Here is a 15,601-nt window from a genome sequence, read left to right as displayed (position 1 = left end):
GCCGAGATGTAGGAAACTGGAATCTCATATATGATCTCTTTCGACTTGGTATTCCAACCCAGTTGGGGGGGCTAAGTAATGTAAGCTCATGTATGATCTCATACTCGCTTGACTTACCATTATTGCTGGTGTGCGAATGGTACGTGAACCCAGACGTCCAAACATCCGCTTGCATGGAATTCGCTGATTGCTGATGATTGCATTATTGTCAGCCTCATGTTTTCAGTTCTGCAGTGTCCAAAACCTGTGCCGTATTGTCAATTACTCGTAGCCAAATTGGACTGCAAATCCTAAGCAGAATACGTTGTAAATATCAAATTAATATTATTATAATATTTTTTAATTCAAAACATGAATAATTGGAGATTCAAAAAGAGGTTCTTTTTATTTTATTTGTTCCATGACATGACAGGTGTACTAGAGGCCACCGGCGGACCTCCTCACGTGCCACTTCCCCAGCCAGGAGTTGCCCACCCGAAGGGGCGCAGATTGGCTGGCACGGACCCGCGGCTCGACATAGCAAATTGGCTCGACCGCTCGGGAAAGGACGCCAGACCAAGACGGCCCCGTTCGATGTTTTCGAGTAGCCACCCCTCACATCCCCGGGGACGTCGGGGGATGGGGATGGCGAGCGACGACGCGGTGGTGATCCAGTTGGCTCATGGGACCGGGGGAGCCGAGCGTCATCACCGTCAATCGCCCCGACGAGACCGGCCTCGGCAGCGATCTCTGCCACACAGTCCTCGAGTTCGGCCTTTGCGTCACCAGAGGAGGTCGGGCCGGAATCGCCTCTCGGTTTCTCATTTGAAGAATCTTTTGTATCGTTCTCTCCTTGTCTCGCCCTTCTTTTGATTCGATCCTTTCTAGGGTGAATGCTCAGATTAGTTCCTAGTCGCTGGAAAAGGTCGCATCTTTTAGTCTTCTTATTTTCTTTAAAGGTTTTCTCTCGCATACTCATCTTTGCTTCCTTTTTGGATTGTTTTCTTGGGATCATCTGACAGAATTAATTTTTGCTTGGGTGAATGTAAATAGTGTTCTTTATCAGTTTTGAAACTCAAATCATTTGTTTATGCCACAAATTAATTCTTCCCCTTCTTTATCTATCAACAAAGATATCTTTTGAGATCTTTGCTTACAATAAATTCCCTAGACTATACAAATTCAGTAGTGTTTCAGTAACCTGTAAAGATGTTACTGTTTGATTAGTTTCAGCAAAAGAAACCTTCAAGAAAATTTTTTAGGTTGTAGTCAACTCGATGGCCTTTTAAATATGTGAAATTAACCTGCAATATTTTTTTGTCTTGCTCAAAGATATATCAACCGATGGGCAAATGGTGCTATTTGGCGTTCTGGGTTGTCCCGTGTTCATCCTCCAGTAACATCCGTTGGACGAGTTCGAAGATCCGGTTAATCTCCATGTGTCAATCTTGTTCCGTCCCAGTCTACTTTGATCTAGTGAATTAACCCACTAGTTCTCAAGTTTACCTTTTGAAGTTGTTCTCTGTCGATCGAAAAGGATTGTTGCACGGTACTCAAAACTCTCATCTAAGTTCTAGTCATTATAACATCTGTACTTCCTGATCATTTGAAATTTTGGTGCAGATGTCACTCGAGTTCTTTGTGAGCTTGAGTGAAGGTCTCGACAACTCCTGATGGTAAAAGTTGTCGACCTTTTCTTCATTACAGATGGCATGTGAGTGTGGATCTAACAAGTTCACTTTGCTTATTATTTTGCGTCTTGGTTTAGCTTCAGATCCTGCTATTGTGCTCTCAACTTTGGCGGCATATGTACTGTAGCTCTCTCAGGTTCTTTATGATGAAATGCTTCTGTGAGAATGATTGTTTGTTCTATAAAACAACTATTATGCTAATTTCTGTGCATAATATTTCTTTCATAATCTATGTGGTTCTTTCATGTATCATGCTGTGTCCTGAGGCTCCTGTTTGCATTAGCTAGCGGTTGATACGTTCTGCTGATTGTTTATCTACTTCTCTCTTTTGTCAGGGAGCTCTTGCACACCAAAAGGAGACAGCATGAGACCTGCGGAAAATTGAATGCAGTTCTGGGAGAGTCTCTTTATAGCTTGTGAGATAGGATCAGCTGATAGTTTTCAACATGGTTTCTCTTGTCTTCCACCAGAAGTTGCTGAAAAACTCCTTGGCCTGGAACTATCAGATAATGGATTTTGTTCACAGACACCGGCTTCAGATATGAAAAGGCTGAAGAAAGCTAATCTAAAAATTGACAACTCATTAAGCCCTTCCTATGCTTTGCTTCAAATTCATTGTGTTGATCAAAAAGGCCTCCTCTATGACATTATGAGGACATTGAAGGACTTCAAAATTCAGGTTCCAATTATCTTTATCTGGATCCTCTCTATTTAAGCTAAGCTGGATTGTGTTTATGGCACTAGGACTCGATTAATAATCACATTACGTACCATGGCGATTTATTTATATTCATTTGATTGATTTTATAGCTCCGTCGCTTCTTTCTCGGATCCCCTCTTTTTAAAATTAGATCTGTGACATGTCTTGGTTGAGAATCTTATTTATCTAGTCTGCATTCGCAGTCTTGGATTACTACTGCTTTTTTTTATTGTCAATACAAACTTTTGTAGTAAATTCATTCCTGGTAGTTCTCGTATATAAGTTGATACCTTGCCTGCTTTTATTCTCTACCAAAACTAGATACATTACAAGTGCTCCAATAACTAGAATGAGGTTCATGTTTTCATGTATTTTTTTTTATCCTCAATCTTGCGATTCATATGTACAATGTACAGACATGAATGTTTCTGATAAATTTTCTCATTGCTTGTGGTTTAGATAGCTTATGGACGATCCATGTCAGATATGAAAGGCTCCCGAGAGGTCTGACCGACCTCTTTATCTAGCAAACAGATGGAATGAAGATAATTGATCCTGAGAAACAGAATTTGCTGGGTTCTCGTTTGAGAATGGAAATGCTTCATCCTTTGAGAGTGATGATTGCCAATCGTGGGCCGGACACCGAACTCCTTGTTGCCAACCCGGTTGAATTGTCTGGAAAAAGGAGGCCTCACGTGTTTTATGATGCCATTCATGCCCTTAAAAGTGCTCGGAATTTGCATTTTCTCCGTAAGTAAATTGCAGTCGCAATTTGCTTTCTCTTTTATTCTTTTCTTTGGTAGTCTAGGGTGAAGTATTTATTCTCCTTCTATGTTATGTGCAGGCTGAAATTGGCAGGCACTCATCATCTGATAGACAATGGGAAGTCTACAGATTCATCTTGGATGATAGCAGAGACTTTCCTTTGGCCAGTAGCCAGGCTACAAGTCAGATCGTGGATAGAGTTAGAAGAACTTTAATGGGTTAGTGAGCTACTATCGATCTGTGAAAGTTCCTTGCATTCAGTCCATGAAATGATGATGGTAATTGACAATCCGATCTGGGACCGGACAGCAAACACACTGCAAAGTTGTCCACCAAATCCTTTTATGGTGCCTTGTATAGCATTTGAGCAGGCAGCCTTACCTCGGTCAAATTGGGACTACCGGCGTTCTCAAGCAGCAAGTGAGGACTACAGATCACCACTGAAACTTCTGATGCTGCTATTCGCCAAGAAGAAGAACATTTCTTGATGTACGTCGCTGCCGCAGTCGTGGAGCCACTATGTCGTAGTTGAGGTGTCTTCATCGAAGAAACAGCCGTAAGGTTGGAAAGCTATCACATATACTTTCGTTTGTCGCACATGTTTTCCCAACTTAAAAATGCAGTTATTCTTTGCGCGGATTAAAGAAAGACGCATTATTTATGGGCCCGACTAAAACGAATGTATCTTGTTGTTTGGTTTGTTTGTATTACATGCTGCTGTTTATGGCACTATATTGTTTCTGCTTTCCCGTCCACATAGACAAATATAATAATAATAATAATAATAATGTTCCTTTGTCCTATTGGGCAAATCGTTATTTGTTTCGTCGTTCATTCATTACGCTCCCTGCACCGTACGTTTACCCACCGACGAGATGATAATGGAGTGATCGATGGATTCCGATTATAATAACCCCAAATCTGTACTTGTTTGCTATAAACCGCTCGGCGACACCAAACAAATATCCAAAGCAACACGTGTCGGCTACGCTGTCTTCCATATGCCACGACTCACGCTTGCGTGCCGATTAGGCGCATCGTCGGTCCCACACCTCGTTTCGACCTCCACGTCTCCGTTTCCATCCGCTCGTGTACACGGTTCAGCCTTCTCCCGGATAAGCGCGGACACGTCATCGTCAGCTGATTCACGATACAAAGTCGGCGATCTCTCGTTGTTTCTTGATGCCGAGGCCGGAGCCGGTGGGTTTCTCGAGGACGGTTTCGTTAGTTTCATTGCTCCCTCCCCATTCCCACCCAAATCTCGGTAGGGTTTCGCATCCTCTCTGCTTTTTGTCTCCTGATTTGGCGAATTCTTGTGGTTCTTGATTGGATCGCGGTAGGAGAAGCCGCCGCATGGTCGATTCTTGAGGTTGTGGCGGTTAGGATTCGCCGTGTTTCCTCAGATCGTTCCGTGTTCGGTCGATGGAGACGATGCAGCAGCACTCGGCGGATCGGAGATCGACATATCTCGCCGCCCTGACGCTAGAGATTGAGAGAAAGCTCCAGAAGGTGAGGATTCCGATTCTTGGGTCGGATTTCGTTTCTTCCTCTTTCTTTTTCTTGCTTTTTGTGATTTGACGGTCGAATCTTGAAATCTTGGTTCGGATAGTAATTGCTTTCTCGCACCATAACGTTTGTCCAAATAAGTGATGTTGCTTTCACTATAGCGGTTGGTCTTTTTGCAGGCTTTGATTTCACCAAGGCAACGACCCGAGTTGCTTCAACAATTATTTGCTGATGTAGCTTTGGAGGTTGAGGATCGTGCTCGAGGTGCCACTTCCTTCTTGTGATGCTCCAATTTGCAAGAATGCCTTTGTACAATAATCTAGATATCTTGTTTTGTGTAGTATACATTGTTGAAAATAGGTCTTCAAAGTACCTGCTAATTTATTTGAAAACCATTTCTCTGCTGTTTTACACCTTGCCTTTAACGTTGTACATGTGGATACTGATTGCAGAGCTTTATGAATGGCCAAGATTTAAGAGATCTTAATTTAGGTAGTTAAGAACTTGTCGAGTTTATAGTTTTTTTTTTTTATTTTTCCTGCATTGCTTGCTATGAACGATTAGAAGAATTTTAGGGGTTTTGTGATTATGAAGATGGTCTCATTTGTACATTGTAAATTAACTAGAGTGGTTGTCATCTTTGTGTCTGGTATCATTTTATCATATGTAGAATTTGACACTTCATAGAGATATTTGAGCAACTTAAGAAACTTCGTTTCTGAGGGTACATTAAAAAATACTTATTGAATGTTGTGAGAGAGATTAACATTATGTGATACTTGAATTATATACCAGTGCAGAGAAAGAGGGTAAGATATTGGGGTTCGCAATTTTGTGAAGTACATACACTAAACAATTTAGAAGAAAACTTCTACTATCCAACTTCCCTCTTCCGTCAACTTGTGAATTCATGAACTGGTGTTGGAAATGTGATGCAAGAGAAGAGGAAGATAAAGTGGCTGATACATATCAGGAGTTGTGTATATACTATGGCATGAGTAGTCAATTGCACTTTTTAAAGTTTAACGGACTTCAGGAATTCTCTATGTTCAGTATGCAGTACATTGGTACTGACTCCAAAGTGTTCTTTCAAACAAAAAGGGAAAAAGGACAAGGGTTTCATGAATCCTAGGAAGGCTAAAAGGAGGCTAAATAGGTTTTCAAACTTAGGAATGGACGTGACTGATGCAGACTCATGCTCATGGTGAGGCCAATGAAAATTGTAGGAATTAGGTTTGATTATGGTATCATATAATAATATAGTATTTAAAGTTGTATATTGAGATTAAGTATGACAAGTGTCATAATTTTGAAGTCTGAGATGTATAGTGACACAATTTTGTTCCGATAATGCCTAACTTTTCTATATACACTGTCATTGATTGCTTGAAGACAGTATCAACCAACTAAATAAACATTTTTTCAATAGCCTATTTTTAACATTCTAATCTCCTGTATTTTTTCCACTGAACTTTTGGCCATCTGTTTGTTTTGTTTTTTACCTTTTGTTTTACATTAAGTATCCTGGAATGTGTATATATAGTTTGTTATTGCATAAAAGCCTTACAGTAGCTTTGTTTGTCTTATCTTTCTGTTAAGGCTGAGGTTTAACTTTGTAGTTTTTTGTAAACGTTCTTATGTGATAATCAAGCAAAGAACGCAAATTGAACCCACAGGAAGAAACCAATAGTACTGCATGAACAAGGGTTGTAACTTTTAAACATTTCTTTGTGATAGATTCAACTTTCATGACCTTTGAGCCCCAGTGCTTGATAAAGGGATATGAATTAGTAGCTTGTCTTTGGGCTGTCAAGTGTTTAATTCACTAGCTTCGTTGGTTATGGACCTTTTTGACCAAGAAAAAGAACCAGAATTTTCTTGGATGTCATTCTTGATTGCTTGTTGCAGGAAATGTTGCGGTTTGTTTTACCTGAAATGAATTGATTCTACAGTTGCCATATTCTCAACTTTTGGTTGGGAAAATATATGGATGTATTGATAATAGTGGTTCAGATACTATCTTGTTGAGTTCATTCCATATCTAACAAGATCTAGGTGCAATTACATAGATGATTATCGTCTATATCTATACTCGAAGCTAAATTTTATTATCTGAAACTTTGGATATAGATATGGATCTTGAATGAGCTCTGTCTGGATCTGGATACTTGAATATGATAAATATAAAAATTTTTATCAAACAAAGCCGAACTGACTTTATCTACTTAATTGTCTTTTGTTATTGGCTTTCTGGTTTCACATTTGCATTTCAGTTTTCCTATCCAGGAAGTGGTACTGAGAAGAAGATCATGGATTAATTTTCCATTGTGAAAATATCTAATTCATGCACTTATTTAATTATGATATATAATCACAAAAAAATATTCAAGCCAATTAGAATTTCACGCTTGGTGTAAATTTTTTAATAATTAGCCACAAGTTTGACTTGGATGTGCTGTTTTTGCAAATTGGAGATTATCAATTATTATGTTTCTATCTTGTCTGCTTGTTTTATGCCTGCACATGATATACTTTATGGAATTGATAACATCAAATCCATTTAGATTCTAATTTTTTCGTAATGTGCCTTGCAGACATGATTTTCAAAAAGGATGAAGACAAAATTACCTCTGCAGATGATGGAACTGAGAACCATCTGTGTTTCTATGATGTACTTGCTGATTATTTTGTTGGCGAACCTGAAAATGGAAAGCACATCCTTGATTTAATTGTTCAACTTTGGAGCCAATCTTTTGTGTCACATATATTTGCGCTCATATTCCATAAGTGGGTATGCTTTGCATTGTAGAAATTCTTTTATGCAACTAATATATAAGAATGTTTATCCATCTAGGCTTTATTTGCTTTGAGTACTTTCATCCTATGTTTTCAGTCCCTTGTGCATGTCATTTAGTAGCATCTATTTCCGTGTTTTGGTATATTTGTTATGGTCATGATTATTTATCATTCTGTGATGTGCCATGCATATAATGCTGTTGTGTCTTGCCATACAATCTAAATTTATATCTGCAAAAATGAATGAATTCTCTAGAATAAGGAACTTCTCATCACTGCCATGTGAACAATCTCTTCAATTTAGTTAGACTATCAGGAATTAGATTGGTGGAGGCTGTCCTGTTGATTGTATCGAGGAACAAATGTTACACTTATAGCAGGCAATACTGATAGATTTTATGTCGTAAATGTATCAATCTAGGAAAAGTGTCCTACAGATGCTATTCAAAGGAATGAATGACACACCTATAGCAGGCAATGCTGACAACTTTTATGTTGGGAATGTCTCAATGCCTTTTTTAAATTATTATTTATATGCATATATACATATATCTTGTATATAAATATTTTACTAATTTGTTGTTTCTCCTTCCAGTTATTTGAAGTCTCTGTTGAAAATTCTGAAATGTTGCTACGCTATGGATCTGCCCTTGTTCAAGGTGCTACCAATGTTTTCTGGTATGTGAGGATTTTTTTATCAAACAATTGATTGTGGTTACTTCCTGATTGACTGTAACTGGTATACATAGCATGACAATTTGTGTAGCCATCACAAGTGTTAGGACATTACAAATTGCTGTAGGATGACAGTTTGTGTAGATAGTATTTGCATCTACATTGGTAACTTTCTATATTTTATATTATAAATATATTCTGTAAAAGAGTGTAGACAATCTTATCAAGGTCAAATTCATTGGTAATCGAAAACTTGGAGGGACCGATGTATAAGTTAATCATGAATATTATACATTTTTTCGAGATTGTCCAGAAGAGAAACCAAAGAAGATATTTATTTTGGACATAGTTACTAAAAGATTATAAAAAGTAGAATGTAGTTTTTGTTGACTTGGAAAAAGCTTGTAATAGAATGTCTATGATTTTACTGTAATGGGTTTTAGAAAAGATTTAAAGCAAGGTTTGAGTATGCAGGACCAGTATGATTTGGTTAGTATATAGCGACCCAATCATGGATAGGTTATATAGCTTGATAGCCACTGTCCTTTTTCTTATTTATATGATGATATCATATTGTACAAGTTGCTATAGTGTCTAGCAGCATATCAGTCTAATAACTGGTAATGGACTGAGAATGTAAACTATGGAAAATACATTTAGGACTTATATAATAAAATATATGCATAATAGAGTAGTCAATTTAAGGACTGTAGTAATTGTGTCTACAAAGTTATTGGAATGGTCTTGATGGCCTATGTTGTTTAATAATGATATTGTTTGATTGATGTGAATTTAATTTGGATATATCTTATACTTGAATTATGTAGACAAACATTAGAAAATAAGATTTTAGAATTTTGACTAAGACTAAGAGCAAATGTATTGAGTGAATAGTATACCTGACAGTACAAAATAATGTTGTTGTTTATCTTGACATAAAAAGTTGTTGTATAGAGTTTGTGTTTTGTAATTGGGTTCGTTAAAATTTCATTCTGAATAGTATGCCTTTTGTAGTTGATACAATTACTATACTTCAATATTACATTCTCGTTTACAACACTGTTGGTGATATCAGAAGTAAATGAGTTGAAAATAGTTCTTCGAAGCTGGTTATGGTGTTGTATTTTTTCTTGCACATTGACTTGATTAAGATGTGATGTAACTTCCCTATTAAACAAGTTGGTCACTTAGAGAACCATGGGCCTACCTAAGGGAAGTCATCATGCATATTCAAGCTCTTTGGTTTTTTTTTTTTTCCATAAATGTTTCTTAAAGCTTTATTTGTTTTCCTGTTGTCAGGATTGACATCCAAACAAATAGGAAGAGATTTTTTCCCTTGTTCAGTGTAAGATACACAGCTCCTGGATTATTTTCCAATGATGCCTCGTATGTTTCCTAAGCTTAAAGTTGAATTTTTTTTATTTCCTTTTTTCTCAGTATCTTCTTCAGGAGGTTGCACTTGTACCCTATCGCAGCAACAAGATCTCTTTGCAGGTTTTGCTTTCAGTATTTTCTCTACCATTTAATATTTTGTTCATTTTATTGCATCAAGTTAAGTGAAGCAGGGCTCCTATCCTGTATAGTAATATAGTATTTAGTTTTATTACCAAGCATATTCTTAGCATTATTATTATGTTTTTTAGGCCCGTCGAGATCTCTGTCTTCTTCTCTCCAGGTTCTTATTCTTTTACAATCTAGGTGCGGCTTTGTTAACTTGTAGTACCACATTGAACAAAGTATTTTGTCTGTCATTTAATGTTCTCAACTTTGTAACTAGCAGATGACTTGCTTGAAAAGTTTCTGGGGCAATTTCCTGGTTTCCCAAATGCTTTTTTGGTTGGAGGCCCAGCAGATATATTTGTGATTGAGCTTGCAGATCAGGTTAGTCATTTATGTTAGAAGAATTTGTTTGCTCACATAGACAGCATTATTGATCACCTTTTATATTATTGTGTTTTTCAGCTTCAGAAGCTGAAAGTAGAGCCTGTGCTTTTACATTATCTCTCCCGTATGAGTGCTCTTAAAGGTTATATTTATTTCAAGTGGCAATGTGCACCTATGCTTTATGTGACTGACCCTTTAGCTAGAGTTGTAAATATCTGTCAGTTACATTCACAATGCTGCTTATTGTTGTGGAAATCTGTGTAGGACTAGAACTGAGGATGACGACAAGTACAAGGCTAAAAGCATGCTTGTACAGCTTCACTTCTCCTGGAGGACCTATGTATCCAACAAGAGTTGTACGTCATGCAGCTTGGGATACTTTGGATCTGCTCTTTCCAGTAAGTAGTCTTTTGGTGACTGAAACAAGCTCACTTAGGATGAATAACTTAACATGTTAGCATCCATAATAAACTTAGGAAGAGTAGGGGACAGCATGACAGAGACATGACAATCATTAATGATTTTTTTGTATGTTGCTATAAATGAATAATTTATGGTAAAAATATGTTTTACATAATTTGGATTATCTACGGTAATATTTGTGACTTTATGAAAGCATAGTTCCCAGTGTCAAAATTTGCAACGGGTTAAAAGAGTATTCCACATATAGAAGTCGTTTAAGGAGATAGTTACCTAGCATTCTGGTGGGTAGGTAGAATCACAATCTAAAATTTTATTTTAAACTATGGGGTACATTATGGCCAATACAAGTTGTTAGTTGGTGCCTAACCTTCAACGGATTGTTTTTCACAGATGAAAACCCCCCGATATTAGACTGCTGATATTCTTTGTACCTTTATTGCCTTTTGGGTATCTATCTATCTGCGACGGCTTTGATAAATAGAAATAGCAAATAAAGCTTCTTTCTCATATGTGTGTTGTTACGTTTTTGTTGCAATTGCAATGGACCTGAGATCGTTCTCATGTGTGTTTACTCCCATCGTTTATGGAGATTTTGTCTCAACATGTCTTACATTTATTTTTCATGCCGATGATAGAATGTTTAGAGATAACTTGAATTTGTTCCCTTTTCTTGTTTGCCCCCTTTTATTTTATTTTTTTGGGTTTTATACTACTGTATTCTAATTTTCTCATGGCATAGGTTGGGCAGTATCCACGGCACATCATAAGCCTCTTCTTTCGGTTGCTTTATCCTTGGTACTGGCCTTCTTCTTGTTGGAACTTCATCATGACTTGCGTCAGAACTGTTGTATTCTACATACTTAGGATAATTGGCTCAAGTTGGGAGAACATGAGAAAATCAAAAGATTCCTAGTGTCACGCCGCAAGGATTTATTGTCGTCTGTATTTTTTTTTTTGCCCCCTTTTTTTCTTTGCCGTTCTGTTGGGTTATCGCAATGTTTTCATGCGGTGGCAGTGAGATCGATTTAATGTTTATTTGCGTATATATGTTCTCCCTCACTTTGAACCCAAGTCAACAGTGAACAAATATTGGATAGCTGATACGATTTTGAATAAGACAATAAAACCACTGCCCATAGAAAACAAACTTTCCACTATGATGATTATGCTATCGAAACAATTAATTGCTTACCAATTCAAAAAAAAATCTTCAGAAACCAATAAACTTTAAGCCTCCTGTGGATCTCAGCCACCTAAAAAATTGGGAGCCCTAATCAGAGTTGTTGTTCATTATGTCCATGAGAAGTAAAAATAATTTCAGCTTCATATTTTTGCATAGGCTATCAAAAGAGTTTGACATCTTGTGAACTGACCAAACTAAATAGGTAATCGAAATGTAAAATGACACTGTACTTATATAACTTTAATGTCTTATCCACAGAATTAAGAATGTGAATACTAAAATGCTCAAGTACATGATACATACACCCAGTAGGCATGACCCTTCACCATTATTATTGACACAGAATAAGTCTTACATGCATCCAAACTTTACAATGTTACGAACAACTACCAAAAGCTGTGATACTTGGCAGCAAATTTGTTAGCCTATACCGTTGTTACCAAAGGTTACATTAAGGTCAGACTGCTTTGACATGAACAGAACTCTTCAAAATTAGTTCTAAGTAACTCATAAAGCAACCATACCTGTTCTCATCTCTTCGTACCTTCACTCGTAGCAGAATGTTCCAGCAAAGGCAGCTAGAACTCGATGTCCCATTTAAGAAAAATCAATTCATATACAAACATTATACAGAACCTCTCTTTAGCTTGCTATATTATAATATAATTGAGATGGCTCTGCCTCCTGGAAGATGGGCTTGGCTAGTTGTAAGGTTCCTCATCAAAATATATAAGGTAACAGCAAGTCAATCAAACCAATCCATATTGACCAATATATGCCAATATAACTAACTGAACCATTACATGGACCAAGCTATAACACAGCACCTGTTCGTACCACCTAGAATGTTTACCATATCAGGCATACAATCCAGTTTGTGCCAAGTTGTACCAAGCGATAAGCATACTGCTCATTCCTACCCCTTTAAACCCATATACAGCCCCCCCCCCTCCCTACCTTTCCCCTTTCTTTGCCTTACACTCTCAATATCACTATCCAACCTTTTTTTGCTCGCAATTTGATGTTTGATTTCAAGGAAATCAAGGTTAAAACTCAAGACATTTAAGCTGTCCTCTCCAAAGCAAAACTTCATTTTTGCTTATTTCTATAATGCCCCGAATGCAGTTTTATTTTTGTGTTTGCTTATGGTCTTACTCTATACTCATGACTCTTGCCTAAAATTTGTCCTTTGTAGATCTATGCTTCATTTTAGCTTCGCATAGATTTATTCATATTTCTTGTACACCAATCTAACATAGACTTATTCAAATTAGATCTGCTCAACTTGCTTATGTAGATCTATACAACAATTTAATCTCGATAAACTAATTTCTTATTATACAAAGCTAGTATAGATCTACTCAAGGCTGGATGCAAGGATGAAATCCAGACAATCAATCCTCTATAAGCTAGAGCCACAAGTCAGTCTCAATCATCAGGCCAGCACAACAAGGGGAGCAGTCGCTCATTGTACTTGGTTAACTCATTGGATATCATCAACCAACAACTTGACTAGGACGACAAGACTTTTGTATCATATACTTGTCTCCATAAGATTTGAGTGACAATAAGGTAGATATCATGGCATCCACCAATGATAGTGGTTTATATCATGGGTCTTACACTCCAATACATGTACATTGTACATGGAGATGTAGAGCATGAACTGGTGTTAGTATTTTACTCACTCCATCCAGGATGACCATCATGGTGTTAGATCATCTAACTAAATAAGTTCATATCAGGAAAGACAGGCACAGGAAAGATGGTTGATGGCTTCAAGATGAGAGAGCCTAACTGAAATTAATTAGACAAGATATCCTCAAAGTCATAGCCTTCTTATTAGTGTGAATTCCATGGTCAAAATAAGCCATCATAGCCTTCCTAGTAGTGTGAATTCCATGGTCATAAAAAGATGCAGATGATTGATTTCAGCTTATAAAATCTAAAGAGTCATATGGCTCGCAACAATAATGTAATGATGGCAATTCTACTACCCAACAACCATCATGGTTGCAAAACTCAATATCAAGTTACTATCCCTAGTTCTCACGGTCATACTTACCACAATGTCGAGATAGTGGTTTAAACCCAATTAGCCCAGATGACCAAAATGTCACCTATATTGCTTCTGATTCAACAATGGCAAACTGCAAATCAATATTATATGTTGTAAGAACAGTATCACGTATGGATGTATCAATATTATAATATTGACCTCCAACTGACTAGCTTTGCGGATCTAACCCACGTCCCAATCAGACACGACCATCATTTTGACATAACAGCCACTAATACGGTATAACTTAAAACTTCTTTAAGTCTATATATTTATAATTTTTTGAGTTATAGATTTGTTCATGTATCATGAACCAAATACATCCCATTATGGAAGCCTATATGCATGTGTTCTTGACATATGACTAACATTAGATCTTAGAAACTTATTTTCATTCATTATTGAGGAAAAGAAATCTAAATATAGGAATTTGTAGAGATCCAAAACCAATAGATATAAAACTGATATTAATATCCTTGCATCATGAGTTAGAATCGCAGAAATACTCTCAACCATGAACCGTGAGATAAGTTACATGCACATAATCTCCTCAAAATCCAATCTGCAATTTTTCTATTTTTTTGTCAATTTCAATTGAATAACTAGTCTCAGAGACAAAACATTTGACCTAGATCCATTATGTTGTGGTAAAGAAATCAAAGAATTCGCGTCTTCTTGATGATGTCATGGGAAGACATGTCCAAGGCCGTGGTCGTCGTCGATGGATTCGCCGCTGCCGCTGCCGTGGCCACGCGATCGTAGGCTGGGATCGGCGTGGGAAGGATTCTTGGGGAAGAGAGACAGCGACAGAGAGGGGGTTCGATCAAAGTCTCTTCGCTCCTCGAGGTTTCGAAGACAGTAAGGTTTGTTAAAAAGAGAACATATATATATATATATATATATATATATATATATATATATATATATATATATATATATATATATATATATATATATATATATAATTAAGCTTTTAAGAATTAATATTAATTGTGTTGAAAATTAATATTAATATTATTAGGATGATTTCATGCTATATCTTAGATAGTTTTGTTTGCATTAATTCCCTGAAGGGTTTGGGAAGTGCAGTGATAGAAGCATTCTTGGCTTTTTCTTTTTGTTTTTATATCATCTTTCAAAGGCTTTGAATTTTCTGCGCATGTTGACCGGTGCTCGGAATTCCTTGAGGTGTGCTAAAAGAGAGATAAGGCAAAGACGTAGTAGGGGAACTATGTCCATAAAGTGAGAAGAAGACTTCCTCGCATCTCTTTATAAGTCAAGTCTTCGTGTTTTAGGCCATTGCCGTATGATGTCGGCACGTTTTCTGACACAGAAAATTAAAGAAATTTATAAAAAATAAATACATTGTCTTCCATTTTCTCCTCCTCGATAGATGGAAGATGCAAATAGTTGAATTTTCATACACGTTAGGTTAACATTACTGTCCAAATATTTAGAATTGACTTCAAATGGACGCTAAGGTGGTAAAGATCAACAAATGATAATTTTGAAAGATTAGTGACTTCAAATGAGAAAGATGTTGAAAAATTCTTATATAGTGTCAAAGTCGAAAAGAGTTTCAGAATACATGTACCTTATCTCATCGAAGTAATTGACGAAGGGACTAAGATGACTCAACTTATGAAGACAAAGTTAGAGTCAAAAGACTCTAACATGAGATAAGAGAACGTAGAGATAATTACTCTTAAAGATTATATCGTAGTATTGCTATTCAAATTGTCATAAAAGAAGCTATGCGTAGCAAAGATTATGTTGCGAGCAAGGGCTCAAGCTCCAGATAATGGAACATTAATTTTAGCGAAGTCGATAAACTTCAAGTGCCGCTAGACGATGAGTTATCCTAGAGCTCCACTTCATCCATGTGTGACCTAAGAGCGGGTGGACGAAAGTTTATTACCAAAGAAACGAACATAACGGAG

The 15,601-nt window shown here is 37.0% G+C and overlaps 1 protein-coding gene and 1 pseudogene across 3 annotated transcripts; both read left to right on the top strand.

The window, feature by feature from the left end:
- Window positions 1–524: 524 nt before the first annotated feature.
- LOC135615792 (ACT domain-containing protein ACR9-like) lies at window positions 525–3,883 on the top strand (annotated as a pseudogene).
- Window positions 3,884–4,243: 360 nt separating this feature from the next.
- Window positions 4,244–11,464, top strand: LOC103989755 (uncharacterized). 3 transcript variants are annotated; one of them, XM_009408706.3, is made up of 12 exons: window positions 4,244–4,399; window positions 4,476–4,644; window positions 4,821–4,905; window positions 7,236–7,432; window positions 8,033–8,115; window positions 9,412–9,457; window positions 9,550–9,606; window positions 9,756–9,810; window positions 9,893–9,993; window positions 10,075–10,138; window positions 10,261–10,394; window positions 11,159–11,464. In XM_009408706.3, exons 2-12 carry the CDS (start codon window positions 4,558–4,560, stop codon window positions 11,330–11,332), a joined length of 1,083 nt encoding a protein of 360 aa, XP_009406981.2. In that variant the 5' UTR covers window positions 4,244–4,399; window positions 4,476–4,557; the 3' UTR covers window positions 11,333–11,464. The 3 variants fall into 3 exon arrangements, with proteins under 3 accessions (XP_009406981.2, XP_009406983.2, XP_009406980.2); XM_009408708.3 differs by having other exon boundaries at window positions 4,252–4,399; window positions 4,482–4,644; XM_009408705.3 differs by having other exon boundaries at window positions 4,302–4,644.
- Window positions 11,465–15,601: the final 4,137 nt, after the last annotated feature.

This window comes from Musa acuminata, chromosome BXJ2-6 (genome assembly GCF_036884655.1).
Source record: "Musa acuminata AAA Group cultivar baxijiao chromosome BXJ2-6, Cavendish_Baxijiao_AAA, whole genome shotgun sequence".
Classification (NCBI taxonomy): domain Eukaryota; kingdom Viridiplantae; phylum Streptophyta; class Magnoliopsida; order Zingiberales; family Musaceae; genus Musa; species Musa acuminata.
This window is presented reverse-complemented; position numbering and strand designations above follow the sequence as displayed.

What these genes read in the sequence shown, in the direction of transcription:
- LOC103989755 (XM_009408706.3), top strand. Translation starts at nt 4,558, where the DNA reads ATGGAGACGATGCAGCAGCACTCGGCGGATCGGAGATCGACATATCTC. An exon ending in GGTTGAGGATCGTGCTCGAG is followed by an intron (nt 4,906 to 7,235) that starts GTGCCACTTCCT and finishes TGTGCCTTGCAG; the next exon opens with ACATGATTTTCAAAAAGGAT. An exon ending in GGTGCTACCAATGTTTTCTG is followed by an intron (nt 8,116 to 9,411) that starts GTATGTGAGGAT and finishes TCCTGTTGTCAG; the next exon opens with GATTGACATCCAAACAAATA.